This window comes from Bos taurus, chromosome 24 (assembly GCF_002263795.3).
Source record: "Bos taurus isolate L1 Dominette 01449 registration number 42190680 breed Hereford chromosome 24, ARS-UCD2.0, whole genome shotgun sequence".
NCBI lineage: Eukaryota > Metazoa > Chordata > Mammalia > Artiodactyla > Bovidae > Bos > Bos taurus.
In genome coordinates, this window is record NC_037351.1 from 37416306 (window position 1) to 37435712 (window position 19407).

General features: G+C 44.0%; 1 protein-coding gene and 1 long non-coding RNA gene across 2 annotated transcripts; one reads left to right on the forward strand and one right to left on the reverse strand.

The window, feature by feature from the left end:
- Window positions 1-1467: 1467 nt before the first annotated feature.
- MYL12B (myosin, light chain 12B, regulatory) lies at window positions 1468-18317 on the forward strand. Its single transcript, NM_001083764.2, has 4 exons — window positions 1468-1572; window positions 11968-12163; window positions 16811-16972; window positions 17815-18317. Exons 2-4 carry the CDS (start codon window positions 11983-11985, stop codon window positions 17985-17987), a joined length of 516 nt encoding a protein of 171 aa, NP_001077233.1. The 5' UTR covers window positions 1468-1572; window positions 11968-11982; the 3' UTR covers window positions 17988-18317.
- On the reverse strand, window positions 1937-11973 carry LOC107131779 (uncharacterized). The gene is made up of 2 exons (XR_009492777.1): window positions 5182-11973; window positions 1937-2079 (listed from the first exon to the last, which is right to left on the reverse strand). It is a non-coding gene; the product is annotated as an uncharacterized lncRNA (long non-coding RNA).
- Window positions 18318-19407: the final 1090 nt, after the last annotated feature.

A 19407-nucleotide genomic window follows, 5' to 3' on the forward strand; every position in this document is an offset into this window, starting at 1 on the left:
TGGATGGTTAATAGTGCACACTAGAAGAGCTCTGTGACAAAGACCTCTGAAGCCAAAATGTTATGATGAGTGGGGAAAAATTTAATTATTGGGCCAAAGGGGAGACTGCAGCTGAGGGAAAGGGTAAATATTTTAGAACCAGATATGATTTCTCAGCAATTGGTTTCAGACTCTAGAGAAAATGCATTCAATTAAGGACCTGGGGGCAGTGCTACTCCAGGGAGAATGCTGGGTGATTACTAGGAATGCAGATTCTTGCCCTACCCTTGACCTGAATCTGCCGGAGGGGTGGAGGGGGTGGCGGTTGGGCTTTTTTAGGAAGCCCACGGGTTTTTCTTACTGGTGCTACTGTTTTAAGAACAACTGGTATAGAGTGCACAAGGTTCCTACGACCTAGGAATTTCTAATCAAAGATTCCTAGATTTCTCATCACTTTCCTAGAATATAAAAGACTGGATTGTTCTCCCTAGCATCCAGCACACGTTGAGGCAAGACAGTGTCCCATTATCCAGAACTAGTTTTATCCAACTATAATATTCCAAGAGCTTCCCTGGTAGCTCAACTGTAAAGAATCCACCTGCAATGCAGAAGACTCCGGTTCGATTCCTGGGTCGGGAAGATCCCCTGGAGAAGGGAACCACTCCAGTATTCTCGCCTGGGAGATCCCATGGACAGAGGAGCCTGGCGGGCTACGGTCTATGGAGTCACAGAGTCGGATGTGGCTGAGTGACTTTCACTTTGATAATATTCCAAGGTTGAAGGAATATGAACGCTAGAACAAAACTGGAGTAATGCATTTTGGTGGTGTCCTTTGTTTTGACCAAGAGCATGGTATAATGCCTGTGCGCGCTTGTGTGTGTATTTAAGTTTGTACTGTAGTAAATCAAAGGAAAGCAAATGAATAGTTTTACCGTGGTTGAAAGGAGAAACTGTCCTGATCAGGGCGTACACCTGATAGATAACGTGAGGATTAAGACCGGAGAGGGCAGATAAAACTCTCTGGGCGTGCTGTTTGTAAAGAAAAGGCTTTCCTGCAGGCGGACACCGCCGGCCGCCGCCCTCTTAACCTTCCTCAGTGTGACGCGGGACGGAACCTGAAAAACTACTCGTTTTATCTGAAACTCTGGTGTAACCAGGCTGGGTGTACTTTTATCTGCCAAGCGACAACCCTGGGTGGGCGGCGCCCGGCGACCCCCAAACCCAGGGCTCGCGCCGGCTCGGGAATGCGGAAGGGCTGCGGGACCCACCGCCGATGGCGGGGGAGGAGGGCGGGCCGCGGGGCCCCGGCCGCGCCGTGCCAGCTCCGGACCTCAAGGCCCGCGAGACACAGCGGAAACCCAGGCCGCGGTGGTCGGCTCCAGCCCCGCGCCGGGGCGGACAAGGAGAAGTCGGCCGCGGCGGGAGCGAGAACCGTGGGGCGTCCCCCTTCCCGGAATTGGGTCCGCCGCGCCTTCCGGTGCGACTTCCGGTCCGCCTCCCGAGGCAGGAAGTGCCGGTGCCGCAGCTGTCGCGCCCGTACCCTCGCAGGTCCTGTGCAGGCAGCCCGGCTCCTGGTGCTGGTGTCCGGCCGCGGTGAGTGGCGCTCGCCCCCGCGCGCGACACCCCTGGGGCCGCCCCAGTGCCCTGCGCCTCCGGCCACCCGACCCCAGCCCCCGTCCCTGGTGCCGGCGGGCGGGATGGGCGGGGGCTGTGGGACCTGTCGGTGGGATGGGGAGGGTCGGGGAGGCGGCCTTGGCCGCTGCTGGCCTGAGGCTGGACGTCGAGGGGTCGGGAGGCTCAGGCGTTTGGAAATGGGCTGGGGAGCCGCCCTGCTGGCGGAGGCGGCCGGTCCCCGGCGCTGCGTCACCCGACGGTTTCACACACCTGGTGCCTCGGCGCCCCCCAGCTCGCCGCGGCCTGGTCGGTGGGTGAGGGGGGTCTATGCCACACACAGGGCTGGGTGCTCTGGGGACACAGGGGACCCGCTAGTATCTGGTTCTTGCCGGGAGTGCCGGGTTGGCACCGGCTGAATGGAACGATTTCCGCAGGAGTTTTGGCTCTTTCGCAGTATCTCGCATCTTATAAAGATTTACTCCGTTCCTACCAATGAAGAAGAGAACAAATAGCAAAAATCAGGAAGAGTTTCCTGAAAAAAACGAATCGTGACCTCATTGGAGGCCTTGGACTTAGCCCTGGGAGGGAGAACTTACTATTTCTGGCTGGATCTGTGGTAGGCGGTAACAAGACCAAAAGCTCAGAAGGTGGGAATTGTGTCGTGTGAAAAGGAGAAGACGGGGAGACCAGCCTGAACGGAACAGAACTGTGATGGATAATAGCTAGAAGTGGGTAGATCCGTGGGAATCTTTTCACAGATGTCTTGCAAACTTGACGAGAAATAAAAATTATGTAAGAGGCATTAGGGAGTCATTTTGGATTCTTCACTAAGGGAGAGAGATGAAGAAAAGGGTGTTTAGAGGATTAGTTTGGCAGCCTTGGTTAAAGATGGATTTGCAACTCTCCTTCGGTGAGAAAAGAATCATAGCACTTCAGAATTCAGAAGAACTTTATAGGTTATCTTTAGTCTTATAATGGAGAAGAATGAAATTCAGTGAAGTGAGATAATTTGCCCAAAGTCACTTGAGGGGTTCACCTGGACCACCCATTTTCTCTGAGCATTAGATGGACTCTCTTGGAGCTTATGGTTAAGTACACAGCTTATTGTTTGTCCAGGCTCTGTTGAATGAAACAGCTTCTATGGTGACTGACTCGGTTTATGGTTTAATGAGACTGAGTTTGGGCAAGATAAACTGCAGCTTCTGAAAAACAAAAACAAAACTGCAGCTTCTGAAGGACAGGTCCCGGGTGAGGGCTGCTGGACTTAGGGGAGAGAAAAGGACCAGGAGCCCCTAAGAAAGCTGGTTGTCGGTCTCCCAAGGTTCAAAGACAATGTGTATCTTGGGATGATTTTGGCATCTTCCTTTGTTCTGCACCTGAGCTGTGGTAGCTTTGCTTGTTACCTCCAGCCAGCTCTCCACATTTTCTTGGTAGAGAATTTCAGCTGCAGGGCATTAAGAACTAATGGTACAAGCGCTTGAGATCGACTTCCTGAGCATGATTTTGCATCTAAGTTCTACTTTTTTCTACCTGTGGCTCCAGACAAATTATGTATTCTACTTGCCCTAATTTCCTCATCTGAGAAATGGGGAAAATAACAGCACCTATGTCAAAGTGGTTTTGAGGATTACATAAGTTAATGCATATGAAATGCTTAGACCAGTGCCTAGCACATATTCAGCACTCTTATTAGCTTTGTTTGTGTCAGGTGTGGAACAAGGAGTGACTGGTACATTTTGTTGAGGATCTCTTGCTGAGAGTCCATTGGAGTTTATGGGTAGACCTTGGAGAAAGCCATAATTGGGGAGTCAGACCTAGGACCTACCTTACAGAGGACGTATGTGTATGTACTATTTTGAGGAGGCATATGTATTTGTTCGCTTGACTAGTGTTTACTGAGCACAAGCAATGTGTAAGACGCTATACTTAACCCTGCAATCTTTGGTAGATAGGCTAAATGCTATAAAAATGGACATGTAAATGACACGGCAGTGGAATACGACTCGGCAGTAAAAGTAAAGAAAAGAACCACTGATAAATGCAGTGAGATACATAACTCTCAAAAACATTGAGTGAAAGAAATTGGACACTTAAAGTATGCACTGTATAATTCCATCTGTAAGAAGTTCAAAGTCAGAACTATTTACGGTGATAGAAATCTGAGCAATTGTAGCCTGGGGAGAGAGTGATTGATTTCGGAGAGAACTTTCTGGAGTCATGTTTGTTACTTGATGGTTGGTTACTTGGGGTGGTGGTTATATGGTGTACATCATTTTTAAGATCTGTACATTTCACTATATGTAAATTTTACTTTATTGTTTCACAATAAAAAGATGATAGGGGAGTAGAGACAATAGAAAGTTTACTACCAGTTGGGATGATCATAAAACCCATAATAAAGCAATGACAGCATTATAATGTATGTGATAAATGTTAAAATGTTTATAGCATAGGGAAAACTTCACCGCTGCTAAGAGAAAAGCTGTAAAATTGAGTTTGGCTCTAAAAGAAGTAACAGATATAATAATTTATGGAACTGATTATATATCTGCCTAAATAGGCAGCATAAAAACAATAATATGTCATTGAGTATGTCAGGTTAATTTTGAGGAGTATTTTAATTTGATTATATACTCAATTCTCTTGATTATTGCTGTTCACACTTGCTCACATACCCAGTCATTTGATCTTCCCAATTAGCATGAGCACTAGTCTTGACTACAGTAATGGCCATGGGAATTCACGAGATGTTCCTGCAGATACTGATAGACCTTGGCGAAGATGAGAATTGAATCAGGAATGACCTTAAGTTTTAACCCAAGAACCACTCTCTACTTGTTTTGCGTTCATCCACTCTCAGACCTCACTCTGTGCCTCTGCTCACAAATCAGCCTTGAGAGGAGACCTTCTAAACATCCTGTCCCCAGGCATCTCTGCTGTAGCATGGCTAAAACTTGAACTGTCTGTCATCCCTTTGCTCATGAAACCAGCTTCTCCTTCCTCCCCCAGTTACCTCATTTTTGAGTGGCACCATTATGTTATCAGTTTTTCAACCAGTCCTTGAGAAAAGCAGTCATTCAAGACACACTGAAGAAAACTCCAGTTAGAAAGCAAGAACTAGGAAATCAGCATAGTGATCAGCCTGAAGAAGAGGATAGAGGTTGGCAATGGGAAGGTTGAGAAAGGAGTGGCTGTTGCACTGAAGAGAAGAATCCTCTGAACTTGAGAGAAACCGAATGGAGGGAATTAAAGCTTGCTAACCAGGAATAGAAAGTTTCCCTATCCAGTGCAAACATGGCTGTGGCCCCTTCGTTTTAAAAATTCTTTGGCTATAATTCTGAAGTAAAGGCATTGCCCTATTAAATATTGTAGATGCCAAGGAAACACAATGGCTTGCTTAGTTTTCAATGAGTATATAAGATTATGCCCAAACTTAGCACCTTAAGAAAACACTACAGAGCTTCTGAGGGCCAGCAATTCCAGGGCAGCTTAGCAGGGTGATTCTGGCTGTCTTGAACTTAGGAGTCCAGATGTCAGCTGGGTTTGCAGTTGTTTGACAGAGGATCCACCTCCAAATGTCTGACTCACCTGGATGGCAGGTTGCTGCTGGCAGTTGGCCGGCGGTCCCAGTTCCCTGCCACGTGGACCTCTCCGTGGGGTCGTGTAGTGCCCTCATGACCTGGTGCTGGCTTCCCCCACATTGATCAATCTGAGCGAGAGCATGGCAGAACCTACAACATGTATTATGACAAAATCACACCCCTTCATTTTCACAATGTCCTGTTGCATATGAAGGGTGGCAGAATATGCCACCCCAAAATATGCCACTTTGGCCTAAAAATTCTTTTGAGCTGAAGGCAACTGAAAAGAGGCAGACACAAGAAAATCTCTTTGCCCTCCCTCAATTTGCCTGAAGGGCTTCCCAGGTGGCTCAGTGGTAAAGAATCCACCTGCCAGTGCAAGAGATGCAGGAGATGCAGGTTTGATCCCTAGGTCTGGAAGATCCCCTGGAGAAGAAAATCGCAGCCCACTCCAGTATTCTTGCCTGGAGAATCCCTGGTGGGTTACAGTCCTTGGGGTTGCAAAGGACCCGACCGAAGGACTGAGCACAGGCTTCAGGAAGTTTGCCGAAGGCAGGACACAAATTTACAAAGGTCTTCTTTTGCTCTCTACCAGGAAGGACAAAGGTTATTAAAGAGACAACTTTAGACTCTTAGAGGGCAAGGCTGGGCTGAAATCCCAAGGGAAGGCTTGCCCTTGTTTACAGTGTGCTTTTCACCTTCGTCCCTGGCCTCTCCCCTTCACACACGCCTTTCTTCTGGCTTTAGCTGAGATGATATTGAAGCCAGAGTTCTAAGCTACCTCTGAGAGTTGCATTTTCCCTGGGTATCCCAGGTAAACATGAGATATACACCTTAATAAACTTGTTTGGTTTTCTGTTGTTAGTCTGTTATTGCAAAGTGTCAGGCAGAATCTCAGAACCACAGCCAGTGCCTTCTAAGTGGTTAACTCAGTGATTCTCAACCTTCACTCTACATTGGAATCACCTGGTTCGTTTTAAAAATACCAATTCATAGGCTTCACCTACAGACCTTCAGTTTCCGTTGTACCAGACCAGGACCTAGACATCACTTTTTAAAACTTTCCAAGGTGATTCTGATGTGCAGCCAAGGTCGAAACCAGAGGCTAACTGCTGTGAGAGCTGTATCTACCTGCCATATGGTAGCATCACGTTGCTGCCTGAGATGCTGCTTAGGAAGCTGACAGAATGCGCCGTAAGCACCTCTCTCCCAGGTTCCCAATAAAGCCATAGAGGCTGGACGAAGTTCTCAAGCAATTGCTGCCTGTTAATGATCATGGTGCCCATATTTTGATTTGCACAGCACTATTGCAGGTGATTTTGCAAATATTTAGACTATGATCTAAATATGTTGACACTATAACCACCTCTACCACCAGTATTCCTATATCCCTGCCCTTCTTTAACCTGTGAGTACTACATATAACCTTTAGTTCACTCTGTATCAGAAATTTACAAAAATAATACAATAAAAATTTTGAAGAGGAAGTGAGACTTTTGTTTTATTGCTGTTAAGGCTGATTCACTACCTTATATGCTGTGTTCTAAATGGTTATTTTTTGTAACTAAGAATGGAGTTTGGTGGGTTTTATTCGTTTGATATTTATAGGTCAAGTAGTAATTTGACAGTTGCAGGTAAAGATGTCAAGCCTTTACCTGTCATGTCAAACCAAGACAGGTACTGGGAGGAAATACTGCCATTTGATAAACCCAAACCAAGGCTGCAACACTGCACAGCTGCAGGGGGTGCCTTTCGTATTTTATTCCCTTCCCATTCAGCTGTGCACTTCTAATCTGTGCAAATAAATTCCCCAGAAGAGTTGGAATTTGAAAACTCAGTTTCACTGGGAATTACATTTATAGGAAAGTAGCTGTTCAGGAATGTTGGATTATACTGGTGAGTACTGAAAGTTTAAGAACTATTTTGTGATTAAAAAAAAATAACTGGAGGGACCTCCCTGGCAGTCCAGCGGTTATGGCTCCCCGAAGTGGGAGTGCAGGTTGAGTCCCTGGTAGGGTAACTAAGATCCACAACCTGGGCCCTGTGGCCAGAAATAAAAACTAGAAGAATTGCATGAAGAATATACAGGTAAAATCACCTTGAACAAATGGGGTTGAATTCTAGGTCTGCCACCAGGTGACGGTGGGCAAGTTGTTTGACATCTTTGCTATTCAGTTCCTTCATGTGTAAAGCGGGCATGGAATTTAATTCACCTTTGTGTCTAGCACAGGAGTCACTCTGCAAATGGGAGTAGCCATAAGTTGAGTAGACCTTTAATTCTCTCTGGTGCTAAGGCATTTGGGGCTAGAATAATAACAAAAACAAATACATGAGAAACTGCATGGTGCTTGGGCACATTCTAGGCATTTGGTGTTGCTGAAGGAAAAGTAGAAAGCAGAGAATGGCTAGAGAAAGGTCATTCTAGAGCAGGGGAAGGTGTGCATGCTTAAGAACTTGTACTGTGTCTTGTAGGCATGGGTGGAGGGCCGAAGAGTTCTCAAAAGGGATTGATGTGGTTATTTCATGTTTTACACGCCTCTGGCTGGAAGATAGAGTAGTTGACAGGCCACCAAGAGGCAAGGAGGTTGGTGTGTTGGCCATAGAATATTCTACACAGAGATGATGAGGGCCCAGAGTAGGGTCGGAGAAGGCAATGGCACCCCACTCCAGTACTCTTGCCTGGAAAATCCATGGACAGAGGAACCTGGTAGGCTGCAGTCCATGGGGTTGCTAAGAGTCGGACACAACTGAGTGACTTCACTTTCGATTTTCACTTTCATGCATTGCAGAAGGAAATGGCAGCCCACTCCAGTGTTCTTGCCTGGAGAATCCCAGGGACGGGGAAGCTTGGTGGGCTGCTGTCTGTGGGGTCGCACAGAGTCGGACACGACTGAAGCGACTTAGAAGCAGCAGCAGCAGCAGAGTAGGGTGGTGGCAAGAAGATGAGCAAGTCTGATATCTATCTAAGAGGCTGGACCTGTTTCATCGGGGAGAGGGACAAGTCAGGGATGAATCACCGTTGTCTGGCTTGGCGAGAGAGTAAGTGATAGTGCCATCAACTGACAGGAAACAAAGCTGAGAAAGGTTAGGAGGGGAAGGTAATTCAGTTTCTAACATGTTGATTCTGAGAGTCTGTGGGACATCAAATGAGTGCCTCACACCAGCACAAATGGCTGTTTGAGTCCACAGCCCAAGGGAAGGGTCTGCCCTGGGAATGCAGACGTGGGAGTCACAGGTGTTGTCAGAACAGAGCCGATGAGATCATCCAGGGAACGCAGAGTTAATGAGCCGTGGACCGTGAGAATGCTGGGGAACGTGAATATTTAAGTGAGTGGAGGAGAGAAGAGCCTAATAAGAAACTGGAGGAAGACCAGGCATAGAAATAGAACTGAGAGGGGGCCTGAGAGACCAAGTCAGACCAGCGTCTTACTTCAAGCCAGGCGTCCCAAGCTGATGTTCAGGAGTCTCCTTCCTAGGAGAGTGAGGTCTTCAAGGATGGGAACCTGGGGCTCCTGTTCCTTTTGGGACAGTTCACTTCTGCTGTTACAGTTCACCAAGGCCAAGGGTTGCTGACGCCTGAAGAGAGGAGGGATAAAATGGTGTCAAATACAGCAGAAGGGTCCAAGAAGACTTAAACGGGATTTGGCAAATGGAAAGTGCTTACAGTAGAGAAGAGAGAGCCAGATTGTGGTGAGTGGGAAGTGAGAAAGTGGAGAAAGCCAAGATATTTATCTCAGTAGTTGAGAAGAAAGAGGAGGGAAGTTTCTTTGGAGGCCAGAGTTTGTTTCAGATTGATTGTTTTGCTACAACTTTGCCTTACTTTTCAGCTGATGTTTTATTATCCCTTGATATTTTATATGTGTACTTTTATGGATACCATATACAAATATAAATGTACACTAGTTTTAAATGAAGTGAAAGTCGCTCGGTCGTGTCCGACTCTTTGCAATCCCATGGACTGTACAGTCCATGAAATTCTCCCGGCCAGAATACTGGAGTGAGTAGCCTCTCCCTTCTCCAGGGCATCTTCCCAACCCAGGGATCAAATCCAGGTCTTCTGCATTGCTGGCAGATTCTTTACCAGCTGAACCACAAAGGAAGCCCAAGACTACTGGAGTGGGCAGCCTATCCCTTCTCCAGTAGATCTTCCTGACCCAGGAATCTAACCAGGGTCTCCTGCATCGCAGGTGGATTCTTTACCAACTGAGCTCTTAGGGAAGCCCAGTTTTAAAAGAAGTACAGAGAAAAAATCAACTTTTTTCTTTTTAAAGAAATCATGGTATTACTACGTTGAGCCATATCTGCTCTGTAACAGGTTTTGACTGGGGGCTCAGACTTGCTCACTGTATAATGGCTTTTCTAGCCTTACTGGGTTACCTGTCTCTTCTCAGCATCAGCTTCTTCGACAACTCCAACTAAGCTTCAAAGATGTTTAAATATAATGTACTTTTGGGTTAGCTGTAAGGTTAGCATGAAACAATTGATCTTTTTTTTTACATAAAGATTTTTCTCTGGGAGATTTTTCTAAATGACTCTATTACAAATACAATTTGTTGAAACTGAAGGAGAGCACTAATTCTTGCCTTCAGATCTACTGTCTTTTATATCTTTTGAATCTTGAAGAAATAGAGTCATAGAATTTTTAGCATGAGAAAGAATTTTAATCCCACAGTTTTGGAATGTAAGGAAGAATTAAAGCAGAGTCAAGTGCCTTGCTAGTGCATCACATTCTGTGTCCGACTTGACCTTCAATATAACTGAGGTCACATACAAGCCAAATTACAGGAAGGGGAAGAAATTAACATTTATTCAGGCCAAGTGTGCAGGGAGGGGAAGGAGTTGGAATGTCAAGAGTAAGGACTCTAAGGCTGATGTGCTTCAAAACTGCAAATGGACTAAAACAATACGGATTTGAAGTCCAAGTCTGGAAGGCCTAGAGACCCAGGTCCAGAGTTCCTCTGCTCAGCCACTGCCCCCGCCAGTCATCTGCCTTTGCGCTCTGTGGCTTCAGAGTTAGAACAGTCCCCAAGGCCCCCGTCATTTCTGACACCAAATTGCAGTGTTGGTTCCCTGAGATGACCAATGCTCAGGTTCAGTAATTCGCTAGGACTCACTGAGAACTGTGACACCTGTAGTTCTGGTTTATTACAGCAAAAGGACTCAGACTAAAATCAATCAAGGGAAGAGATATGCAGAGCCCAGGAGAATTCCAAATGCTCAGCTCCCAGTGGTCTTCTCCACAGGCAGTGTTGCTTCCTGGTAAGATGTGACAGTGTGCACAGACTTGCCTGCCAGAGTAGTGTCTCCCCTTGCTTGCTAGCTGTAGCTTTTGCTGGGAACCTGTCCCCTAGCTACTGTCCACTGCTCCTAGGCCGATCTCAGTTTCCAAAGTTTGTCCAGAGGCCAGGCTGATAACACCTGACCCCAAGACCCCAGGTAAACGAGGCAGGACATCCTAAGGACTTAGAGATTACCTCCCAGGAGCTGAGGACCAAGGCCAGACCTCTTTTGGGGCAAAATTAAATTCTTTACTATACAAGGGCCATTAATTATTTTTTTTAACCTAATGAGGGAGTACCTCTCTCTTAGGGCCATTGTGAACATTGAATAAAACATTGGATCAAAAATTTTTTCTGTGGCCTTCTCTGGTGGTCCAGTGGCTAAGACTCCATGCAAACAAATATTTAAAAAACAATTTTTTTTTCTGGTGTCCATGGTAGCTAGTAATGGTAAAGCTGAGATTCGAACTCAGCACTTTTCTAATTCCAAAGCCAGTAGTCTATTTGTGTTGTGTTTATATCAATTGAAACTGCAAATAAAAATGGAATAAGGAAATTCCCTGGCAGTCCAGTGGTTAGGACTCTCACTGCCAGGGACCCAAGTTTGATCCCTATTTGGGGAACTAAGATCCTGCAAGCTACATGGTGTAGCCAAAAAATAAAAGGGAATGAGAAGTGTGTATTCTATTTGACATATAAATTATTGGTAGTAGAGTATTAGAGGCTACCACTAAAACTATATTACAGAGAATTGAGGAGTGTTTGGGAAGATGAGAAAATGGAGAGATTTGAGAATTAGACTACTATTCTAAAAGTTTTGTCTGGAGAAATAGAAAATGAAGATGTAGCTAGAAGGGATACAAGATTAAAGATATGTTTTGATTTTTTTTTAAATGAGAGCCTTTTGAGCATGTACTTACAGTGACTGTACTAGTCTCTTTGCATATATCTCATTTAATTCTCACTTCTGTTAGAGGAGTTATTGTGTTTTGCTCTAAAACAGAATTTAGTGAGCTTTTCTAAATTTTCAAGCTGCATTTTGGAAAAAACCAAGGCTCAGAGAGGTATGTAATGTTGGTGGTAAAATGGAGTTAAAAGGTACACCTGCTGCATAGGATTGTTGTGAGGGTTAAATGGGACAGTCTCTGTGAACTGAGATGTCCACTTTGGAGTCTTAAGGGGAGCCCCCTGTCTTCAGAGCAGTGCTTGGCACACAGTAGCACTCGGTAAGTGTGAGCTATTGCTGCATGCTTCAAATCTCATTCATGTTTAATAAAAATGAGTTTCATGAAACTTGGGAGAAAGCTACATCAGTACTTTCCTATTTCTTCAAAACTTCCTTTTTCGTAGATGTTTTTTGTGACATTGGAAACACAGTTTACGTGTATAACATAACCCAGATAATCATTCTACGTTGAGATGTTTTTACTCACTAACTTTAGGTGTCATGAGTCCTTTTACTTTGTGCTTTATGCCTTCAGTTTTGCTTTATGTTCTTTTCTTTTCAATTCTAGAATTAAACCGCCACCATGTCGAGCAAAAAGGCAAAGACCAAGACCAAGAAGCGCCCCCAGCGTGCGACCTCCAACGTGTTCGCCATGTTTGACCAGTCCCAGATTCAGGAGTTCAAGGAGGCCTTCAACATGATCGACCAGAACAGGGATGGGTTCATCGACAAGGAAGACTTGCATGACATGCTTGCTTCTCTAGGTAGACTCTTATGTTCTTAATATGCCTGCCTCCTCCAACATAAACATTAATCAGCATTTTATGAATTAATGTTTGTGTGATGTGCAATTATCCATCTCAGAGGCCTGTTGAGAGATGTTGGGTGGGAGATGCCCTACTGAAGTAGGGCCAGTCACAAGAGGATATGCCTGCAGGGGTGTGGGCCTGGCAGCCTCTCTGGCTGGGCACGTTCCATTCCTGTGGCTAAATATGATAAGTCCACTAGGTGAAAAACCAGGGAATGGCTAGGTGACAGAAAACCAGAATCTTAAACAAAAGTGGCTAATAATATAGTATATGCTATGCTATGCTATTCTAAGTCACTTCAGTCATGTCTGACTCTGTGTGACCCCATAGACGGTAGCCCACCATGCTCCCTCGTCCCTGGGATTCTCCAGGCAAGAACACTGGAGTGGGTTGCCATTTCCTTCTCCAATGCATGAAGTGAAAAGTGAAAGTGAAGTCGCTTAGTCGTGCCCGACTCTTAGCAACCCCATGGACTGCAGCCTACCAGGCTCCTCCGTCCATGGGATTTTCCAGGCAAGAGTACTGGAGTGGGGTGCCATTGCCTTCTCCAATAATAATATAGTGTACTAAGTAGTAAAGGTTGAGAGCAGGTTGTAAGAAGAGAGGTGACATTAATAAGTGATCATGATCATCTCAAGGAGGAAGGCCAGGTCTCCTAAAAAAGGCAGGGGGAGGGACACAAGGAAGGGGACTTTCACACTTTATAACTTTTTTATAATTACAGAAATGAAAATGTAAAGGTAGGGGATTTATGGATTTTTATACATTATTTGGGCTTTCCCAGTGGCCCAATCCACTCGCCAATGCAGGAGACTCAAGAGACACGTGTTCGATCCCTGGTTTAGGAAGATCCCCTGGAATAGGAAATGGCAACCCACTCCAATATTCTTGCCTGGAAAATTCCATGGGCAGAGAAGTCTGGCAGGCTACAGTCCATGTGGTCACAAAGAGTCGGACACAACTGAGCCTACACACACTCACACACATTATTTAACTACAGTTGATTTATAATATTGTGTTAATTTCAGGAATACAGTTTCAGAGTCTTTTCCATCATAGATTATTAGAAGATGCTGAATAACATTCCCGTGCTGAACAGTAAATCTTGTTGCTTATCTATGTTATATATAGTGATGTGTATCTATTAATCCCAAATCCCTGATGTATCCCCTCCCCCACTTCCCCTTTGGTTACCATAAGTTATTTGCCATGTTTGTGAATCTCTTTCTGTTTTGTTGAAGTTCACCTGTATCATTTTTTTTTTAAGATTTCATATGTAAGTGATTTTTTATATTTGTCTTTCTCTGCGCCTTACTTGCTTCCCTTAGTATGAGATCTCTAGGTCCATCCATGGTGCTACAAATGGCAATATTTCATTTAAAGATACAAGATCTAAAGCAAACAGAAACTACCCTCTGTCATTTTGGTTACATGGGTGTTAATTTATTATTCTTTATGTGATTTTGTTGTTTTGATCTTAAGGAAGGAAGGGAAAGTCCTTGTCCTGCCTGAGTCAGCACTATCTCATGGTTAGTAGAAAGGAGTGTCAAGCCTGGGGGCAGGGGACACAAGTTAAGCATGGCCCACAGTTAGGGTCTGTACTTGAGTGTTTCTGTGTTAGACTGAGAGCCAGAAACGGCTATTCCAGGGCCAGGGACAAAGGGAGAAAAGGTGTTACTTTTTTTCCTTTTAATAACCACATAATTTCATTCCCCTATTTTACTTTTACTTTTATTCACCTAACATTGTTTTGAAAATATTTTAAAATTTGTTTTTAATTGGAATATAATTGCTTTCAGTGTTGTGTTGGTTTCTGCCTTACACAATGTGAATCAGCCTTAAGTATACATATGGCCCCTCCCTTGAAAACTTTTAAGCTAATATAAAGTTGAAGGAACAGTATAATGAACATGCTTCCATCCTTTACCCAGATTCAGTGGTTGTTAACATTTTGCAACATTCCTCTTAGTCAGAGTGAGAGTGTTACGGAAAGGAGTATGTGTGGGGTCCGTGTGGGGTCCGGCTCCTCTACGCCCAGAAGCCAATAAACAGGCCAGGTTGGTGGGAAGGAAAGTTTGCTTTATCTCAGACGCTGGCAGCTGGGAAGGGAGGCCAAACATCTGTCCAAAGGCAGACTCCCCACCCCTCCACTGGCAACCAGTGGGGCAAGAGCTGTTGTAGACAGAAGGAGAGGGCTGCATGTAGAAACAGCACAGTCAACCCTGACAGTCATCTTCAAAGTGGTCATTGATGGTCTGACCAGAGTCATCTTGGTTGTTTTAAGTACAGTTACTCTTCAGTTCCAGGATTCGTTGAGACCAGTTCTCAGAATCGTGGCAACTTATGTTGTGGGTGGTGTCCGGTCATCGTGTGGTTAACTTCTTCACCCTGGTGTTTTGGTATCTATAAGACGGCTCCCACAGTGTGACTCAGAATATTATCTATAGCCCCTGAGAAAGAACTAAAGGTTCTTGACTGTGCTTGATGACTACATTATTATTATTTGGTCTCCTTTGACTGTTTTCCTTTGCTTCTGCATTTCTCGTTTCTCCGATTAAACATATTCTCTGACTAAACTTATTCCACAGACAAAAGGCAGGCAGAGGACACGGTGGAGGGCAAGTTCTGTTTCAAGAGTGACGACAGGATCCGACTTGCTGACTTGCAGGCAGGGGTGGGTCCCAGTGTTTTCCGCACGCCGAATCACTAAGTGTACTTCAGGTCACTACCGAAGAAGCCCACCAGGGAAAATTACGGGTCTTAGTTGCATTACAGAGGTTGAACATCAGCCTGTTCCCTCCTGGTAGATGTTAGTTAGCTTTTGTTGGGTGAAAGAGTTGTGGTACAATAAGAGGCGGACTTCGAGGACTTCGATTTGGGAACCCCATACCTTTTAAATCAAAGTATATTAGACTCCTTGAGTGGGTCCATAGGTGCCTAGCCTAAGCCAGTTCATTTTACATCCTTGTGTCTTCTTTGTATCCAAGTACTCTTCACACCTTTGGGTTATACTTTTTATCCCCCAAAAATGCTGCAAGAGAATTGGGTTAGGCCTGAAGATAGAAAAGAAAGGTTTTTTTTTTCTTTTTTAACCACTTTCACTTATTTAAAGAATCTTGAGATTAATTTGGGGCTGATTTTGTATTGGTATGTTGAATAGGTGTACTGAATGAAGATTGTAATGCAATAAGATGGATGCCAACCTGGCGCTTAAATTCCATTCGGATTCCCAGGAGTAAAACTTACATATGAACCATCATTCTAGCATGGACTATCATTAGAGCTTAGTTGGGTGTAATAGAGACATACTGACATATATGTTCTTTTCATGGAGAATCGTACAAACTTAATGCTGGAAGGGAAACCTTCTGGAATTTAACTAGTCAAGTCATTTTACAGATAGAAAGTAAATCCTGGACAGGTGCCACCCTCCTCCCAGGCACGCAGCCAGGGGCAGAACTGGGGTTCAAACCCACTGCTCCAGACGCTTCCTTCAGGGCTGCTTTTCCCACGCCATGTGGACTTCACAAGCGCTGGGACTGGGGAGGCTCTTTGTTACTCCCACCAATGAGGCCATTCTAGGGGAATTTCTCCCAACTGCCAGCAGAAGGTCAGGGGAGTTCCCTCCCACTGTACCGGAACAGGGAGACGTGTTCACGGTTGGAACTGAGGTTAAGATTTCCCATCATGAACAATGCTAAACAAGACTGCATTTCAACACCAGTAATGGCATCTGGGCATGTGTCTGACAACCAAAAAGAATGTAATGTAACAGTGTTTAAAATGAGCTCCCAGTTCTAAACCAATCTAATGGTTTTAGCTTAAATTACTAACTTATAAATAAATTGTTTGAAGCATACCAATTATGGCTGCATGTACCACAGTTAGAAACATGAATAGATTTTTTAAAGTAACCAGTATTGAAATGTCCTGATGGGTCTTTAATGTCATCAACATTCCGAATGTGCTAATGTGGCATTGCCTGTTTCATAGTTTCACGTGTTTGTTTTGTTTTGTTTTGCATGAAGAATAGTGAAGGAGAAGGAAATGGCAACCCACTCCAGTATTCTTGCCTGGAGAATCCCATGAACAGAGGAGCCTGGCGGGCTGCAGTCCATGGGGTCACAAGAGTTTAGCAACTAAACCACAGTGAGGAAAAGTTGCAGAAAGTATCAGTGAATGGACAATCTAAGCCCAGAATGCATTTTTATAATGGTGTATCTAAGATTTTTTATGTTATGGGCTACCCTCATGGCTCAGTGATAAAGAACTACCCTCCCAGTGCAGGAGACGCAGGTTCGATCTCTGGGTCGGGAAGATCCCCTGGAGAAGGAAATGGCAATCCATTCCAGTATTCTTGCCTGGAGAATCCCACAGACAGAGAACCTGGCAGTCTGCAGTCCATAGGGTTGAAAAAGAGCTGGACATGACTTAGTGACTAAACAACAAACAGCAACAGCAATGTAAGTTAACTGAAAGATTAGTTTTATGTAATGGTGGTGTAACTTTAAAAAAATACATTGTGGAACGTAACAATAACAGAATAGTTATTTATTGAAATGAGTTCTTTGTCCTTAAATGGGAAAATGTGAAATTTTACAGGGAAGAATCCAACCGATGCGTACCTGGAAGCCATGATGAACGAGGCTCCAGGGCCCATCAACTTTACCATGTTCCTCACCATGTTTGGGGAGAAGCTGAACGGCACAGACCCAGAAGACGTCATCAGAAATGCTTTTGCCTGCTTTGATGAAGAAGCAACTGGTGAGCACTCTTTGTTATGCCCTGGCCTCATTCCAGACTGTGTAAAACGGTTTTTAAGAAATGAGAAAGATTAGTAAAATAATTTTTTTTAATGAATAAAGGGAAACCATCATTTACAATAGGACAGTTGACCGAGAAGGGCCAAAACACAGGGATGTAGGTCATATAGCTACACAGAGTGTGGTGTTAATCTTTGAATTCGGTTCTGAGCATCCATGAAAGCCAGAAGAACTGGCCGGTAAATAGTATTTCTTAGACACTGAAAACTACGTCTTCAGACTTTAAATCTCACCAAATAGTATGGTTCACTAACTTGAACGATAAAACCTTAGGTTTTTTCCCCCTTATTATTTAAAACTGAAAAAAACCTGATCCATTTTCTTACTCCTTTCATTTTCCCCTTTGCTTCTGCATTAACCCTCTGCTCAGCCACTCACATCTCCTCCTCAGATACACCTTGCATCCTCCTTCCTGCCTCCCCATCTCAACCTTTTAAAACTGCACCATCCTTCATTTGGTCTTAGAAACACACTGCCCTTCTATCCTATATCTGTTTTATATATATATGGAATACAAGGGTTTTTTTCCTCCTCTGGAAAATACTTGCTTCAAATTAATTTTGTAAGCATATGATCTACTAACTGAGCTTTTAAAATGATTTAATGTTAATAAAGAACTCTAAAGACAATAGGAAAACATAATGATATGGTTATATATTGCTTTATTTTTGTTCATGTAAATGTGTATGTTATGAAATACCTTGTAAGATTGACCAGATTGAGAACCAGATCATTAGAATGCTGGGCAGTGTTCACAACTCCCTTTTCTCTGCTGCCTTCCAGGCACCATTCAGGAGGATTACCTGAGAGAACTGCTGACCACAATGGGAGACCGGTTTACAGACGAGGAAGTGGACGAGCTGTACAGAGAAGCACCTATTGACAAAAAGGGGAATTTCAATTACATCGAGTTCACTCGAATCCTTAAGCATGGAGCGAAAGACAAAGATGACTGAAGGAACTTGAGCTAAAACTTTCCAGTTACTTTGTCTTACTCTATACTGTTTCCTAGACATTTCCCCCCACCCCCCATAGGCCTGTTGCATGCAACTTTGATTCACAGCTTTGCCTTTTTTTTTTTTTTTGGTGTATTTATTCTAGACCTTCCTGCCACTTAGCACTTGTATAATCAGACTGCAAATGGGGATGAAGTTGTAAATTGTATTGAAAAAAGAGATTGCAAATAAAAATCAACAAATGTGAAAGCCCAGGAAAATATATCCGGTATTTCTGGTTTTGCTGGATTTTTACATTTTTATATAATAAAAATGCTATTTTGAAATAAAGATCATGCCGACTCAAATGGAATATAATGGAAAGTTGAATACCTAGTAGTTGGGGGTAGTCCTTTCTTTAGATTTTCAACTCATATAATTCAGATTTCACAGGAAACCTGCTTTTTCACATACTTCAGACAGTATTTTTACTGAATGATAATACAGAATGGAACTAAGAATACATTGACCGTTTTCTTAATCCAGGTCTAGGAATACGAGGTAAAATCTGATGAATAGTTACATTGTGTAAAGCATTGTATGTAAGCGATTTTCAGTGAATCCTCCCAGCAACCTTGTGGGATAGATTTCGGTTATTTCAAGAGGAAAAAATGGGTTCTGGGGAGTTGAGTGATTGATCTGAGTCTCTACCAGACCTGGGATTCCAGGCCAGGGCGCCCCCTCCCGAGTGTAGATGAAGAGACCACCGTGCTATCTCTGAGAAGCCTTGAATGCTTAAAAGGTCACGACATTTTCATTACATTCTAACATAATTTTATAGTCATTATTGAGATTTAAAATAACTTGAGGGACATTGTTGGAACAGAATTCAGAAAATTATATACCAGGTAAAAAAATAGAAGACCAAAGACTATACGCCAATAAAGGCCTGTCTAGTCAAAGCTTTTTTTGACAAGATGGTTTTTCTAGTAGTCGTGTATGGATGTGAGAGTTGGACCATAAAGAAGGCTGAGTGCTGAAGAACTGATGCTTTCAAACTGTGATCCTAGAGAAGTCTGGACAGCAAGAAGATCAAACCAGTCAACCCTAAAGGAAATCAACCCTTAATATTCACTGGAAGGACTGATGCTGAAGCTGAAGCTCCAGTACTTAGGCCACCTGATGCACAGAACTGACTCATTTGAAAAGACCCTGATGCTGGGAAGGATTGAAGGCAAGAGAAGGGGATGACAGAGGGTGAGGTTGTTGGATGGCATCATCAACTCAATGGACATGAGTCTGAGCAAACTCTGGGAGATGGTGAAGGACAGGGAAGCTTGGCGTGCTGTAGTCCATGGGGTCACAAAGAGTCGGACACAATTTAAGAGACTGAGCACTCAGGTACCGCCCATGAGGTAAGCAGGGCAAGTAAGATTCCTGC